A 3,650-nucleotide genomic window follows, 5' to 3' on the forward strand; every position below is an offset into this window, starting at 1 on the left:
GTTTACAGGAAGAGAAAAGGCGTCATCAGCTGGGTTCATCTTGGGTCGTGATCGCAAAAATATCTGAAAGTCTGCCCCAGGGCAGGCCTCTGCTTCTGCTGTGTAACCTCAATTTTTGAAGTCCTTTTCAATCTGGGCCAGTTGGCCAGTTTTGTGATAGCGGAACAAACCATTTAGACGTAGTTGGGGTTTTTTCCGCCTTAGTGTTTATTTTGGTTTTATTTTGTTGAAACCAACTGGGTTTTCCTTGAATTCTGTGGTTTGTGTACTTTAGTTAGATGGCACATCTCTTGAAGAGTATGAGGCCTCACTACAAATGAACCAGTATTCCAAAGTGTTTCCAAGTGGCAGTAACATCCCCTGAGAAAGGGAAACGTTTTCCTTTTGGAGAATAGTGCAGCAGAGAACAGGCTGTTCCTGTCCCAAGGCCCATGTCCAGGAAGGCATGAAAAATAGGGTGATGAGGGAAAATACTGAGAATAAGGAGCTGCTTAGGAGGAGACAGCACTTGATTTGTAATAATCAACAAGGCAGCAGTGGTAAATCATTCAAAGGTCATATGAAGAAGTCTAAATGAGGTCTCATGTCATTCTTGTTCGTGCTTTCCTGCGAGTGAACTAGATCAATAAGAAATGAGGTTACAATGCTGAGGAATGTGAGAAAATGCACAAGTCTCTTATCCATGGGAAAGACCTAATGAGTTAAGAGAAACTTAGGTCTGTAACAGCAAATTGGTTTCCAAATATGTTCTGTGCAACATGGAAAAAGATACTTTGCTTATCTGTTGCATATGACTCCAGTTAATTATGTTTAAGAAAGACCCAGTATGATGATAGGAAATTAATGAATAATATGATGGTACAGATTTTTAGATCATATCAAGGTCTTCTAGCTTTCCATGTCATATTATTCCAGTGGTTTTGATGCTACTTGAAGCAGTACACCACAGTCATACCCTGTGGTACACTTTCACCACCAAATGCCTAATTGCAAAGAATGCACTTCGATGGTCACTCTGTTTGGGAACCACTGTGTTTGATAGCAGTCTGTGCCCAGACTCTTGTCATACACCATCAGACTGACTTCCACACTTTGCATTTGCTTCTGGGCTCTGGCAAAACAATGGTGCTCAGTGGCTGTACTTCCAAGCTGGGAGCAATTGAAGTTAGGATTGCTTTGAATGCTAATGAGGACTTGCTTCAGAAAAGCCCTTTGCCTTACTGTATGGAAACGTACCTGTTTTACTGCATGGTGTGACTCAGAAGGTGGCTCAGCATTGCTTCCCTAAGCTGCTGAGATGTTGGAAAATGCTCAACCCTGGATCCTTACCTGAGCACATATGATTTTTATTTTTTTTTCCTGGTGCTGCTCCATTTGCAGGTGGCTGTGGCTTGTATCTGACCTTAAAACTAAAAGCCCACTGGGGCTAAAGTTAACTTATTTTACATGTGAGTTCATGACATAGAAAGAAAGCTTAGCATACAAGCCCCGTGCTTGCACTTTCTGGTGGGCTGATACAGTGCTTCCCTGCACACATTGAAAATGTGCAGCTGGATAGTTGGATAACTCCCTTGGTGCTGGCCCACTCCTTGTGTTTCAGCTATGGCTTGCTCATGGCTAGGAGAAGCAGAAAGGTGGATTGGGGCCATTTGAGAGTATGTGGAGATCAGGGCAGGGTTAATTACCTCCTCTAAATGGGTCGAGGCATGCCTTGCATATAGCTCTGTAGGCACATGATTGGGCTCCAAAGATATTCTCGAGCTACATGTAATTTCCGAGATACCTATGCAAACAGCTGTGCTTTGGGTTGGGTTGGGGTTTTTTTTCATTCCCAAAAGAAAGGAGATCCCGATCTTTTGGGCTGTTGATGATTTTCTTATGGGACCATTGAACAGCTGAGATCTTGGAAACAAGGGTGAGCCTCACTTGTGAGCACAGGGAGGCTAAGGAAAAGTAGCTTGGCTTCTCTTGGTCTTTGTCTATGCAGATCTGGTTGAGAGGCATTTCTAGATATTAAGAGATTTTTGGAAGCAGCTGTAAACAGCACACCACTGATGAATAGTAGCAAGCAATGCGCAGTGAAGTTGTGCAAGTAAGTCATGTGCTCTTTTGTAATTCTCTTTTTTTTCCTGATTATCTTTGTGCAGGTGCTAAAAGAAGCTTCCCAAACTAACCTCCTTGCAAGGGTCTGGTGGTACAAGCCCTTTCAGTACTTTGAAAAGAATGTCCAAGGAATTGTACCTCGCTCGTACCACTGGCCCTTCCCCTGGCCGGTGCTGCACCGGGGCAGGCAGGTGAAATACAGCCGGCTGGTGAATGACACATAACAGCGTGTCGACAGACAAAATAGCGGGGGAAAGGACCTGTCCCAAGTGCTAAGAACTCCATACGAGAAGATGCCATAAAAAAAATCAACTGCTCCCTAACCCTTTCTTTCAACAGTTCCCTTGACTTAACCTATTCAGTTACCTGGTAAGCACTGTGATCTTTTTTTCTTTCCAAAGGATCTGCGTTGGACAACAATAAAGAAAATTTAACTTATCATGCACTGTTATACATTTCTTGTTAATAGATTTGGGATTTACATTTACCCATCACCATGTTCCTTTGTATATGATGCGACGGCATAAATGAAAGCTTTTATATCATAAGTTCTGGTCTTTCCAGTCACGTCTGGGAATAAAACATATTATTTTCTTGGGAAAACATACTTTTCATATCTCTTGCCCCAAAGATTGGGCTGTAAGCCATTTTCTAGTAAATGACTATGTGAAGGTTTCTAAATACCTGCCTTGGGTAAAATCAAGAAATCTTTCTACCTGTTGCACCACGCTATGAATAAGGTGATAGACACAGGAAGGTTTGGTAATCTTGATTTTGTAGAATCTGCAGTGACTGTGTCAAAAAGTGCAAAAAAAAAAAAAAGAAAAAAGAAAAAAAGAAAAAAAAAGTTGTAAAGTGGTTTTCTAAGTATTTCCTAACTTTATTTTTCAAAATGTGTATGAAAATTAAATTTAAAAAGATTTTTACATGTCAGAGAATAGAGAGTTAAAATTTAAAGAAAATGCTTCTTGGGAGAGAGAGATTTGTCTATGTTTCTAGTGCCTTTCTTGTCTTGATTGTATGGTCAGTAGGCAGTCTTAAATGTTTTTATTTAAAATAAAGTATTCCATGAAAGCAGAATTATATATACTGTATAATTACTAATTTTTGCATTTATAGCTAAATTAAACTGGAAATTTGCTTATAATATTGAAATTGCCATGTGTAGGGGAAAAAAACCAAATAAAAAGGGTCCGATCTTGCTCACACATTGTGGGCAGGTCACACTAAAAGGTATCACTTTATTGTCTACTTGGTAGCTGTATTTTAAAAAGAAAAACAGCCATGAATTCCTGTTTTTTAAGAACTTTACAAATGATCACTGAGTGAACTACAAATGGTTTCTCCATCCCGTATTGAAATGTTGTTGAAAAACAACAAAGATACTCTATTTCTTTAAAATATTTGTGCAGAAACTGCATGTAATTATAAGTTTCACTCCTACCATACATAATGTATGTTTGGGGAAGAATTCTATCCTAAACTTGCCAATGTGCAGAGCAAAATAGTTTTTTTAAAGAATGAAGAAGAGAAAATATATATATATA

General features: G+C 39.5%; 1 protein-coding gene across 1 annotated transcript in view; it reads left to right on the forward strand.

The window, feature by feature from the left end:
• Positions 1 to 3,638, forward strand: part of SGMS1 (sphingomyelin synthase 1) — a 13,664-nt gene extending 10,026 nt beyond the window's left edge. The window contains exon 5 of the mRNA XM_010013784.1: positions 2,148 to 3,638. Within this exon, the coding sequence (XP_010012086.1) occupies positions 2,148 to 2,327 (180 nt within the window). The 3' untranslated portion in view covers positions 2,328 to 3,638. The remainder of the gene's footprint in view (positions 1 to 2,147) is intronic.
• The last annotated feature ends 12 nt before the right edge of the window (positions 3,639 to 3,650 follow it).

Source organism: Nestor notabilis, unplaced genomic scaffold, assembly GCF_000696875.1.
Source record: "Nestor notabilis isolate BGI_N333 unplaced genomic scaffold, ASM69687v1 scaffold9624, whole genome shotgun sequence".
NCBI classification, from domain to species: Eukaryota; Metazoa; Chordata; class Aves; order Psittaciformes; family Psittacidae; genus Nestor; species Nestor notabilis.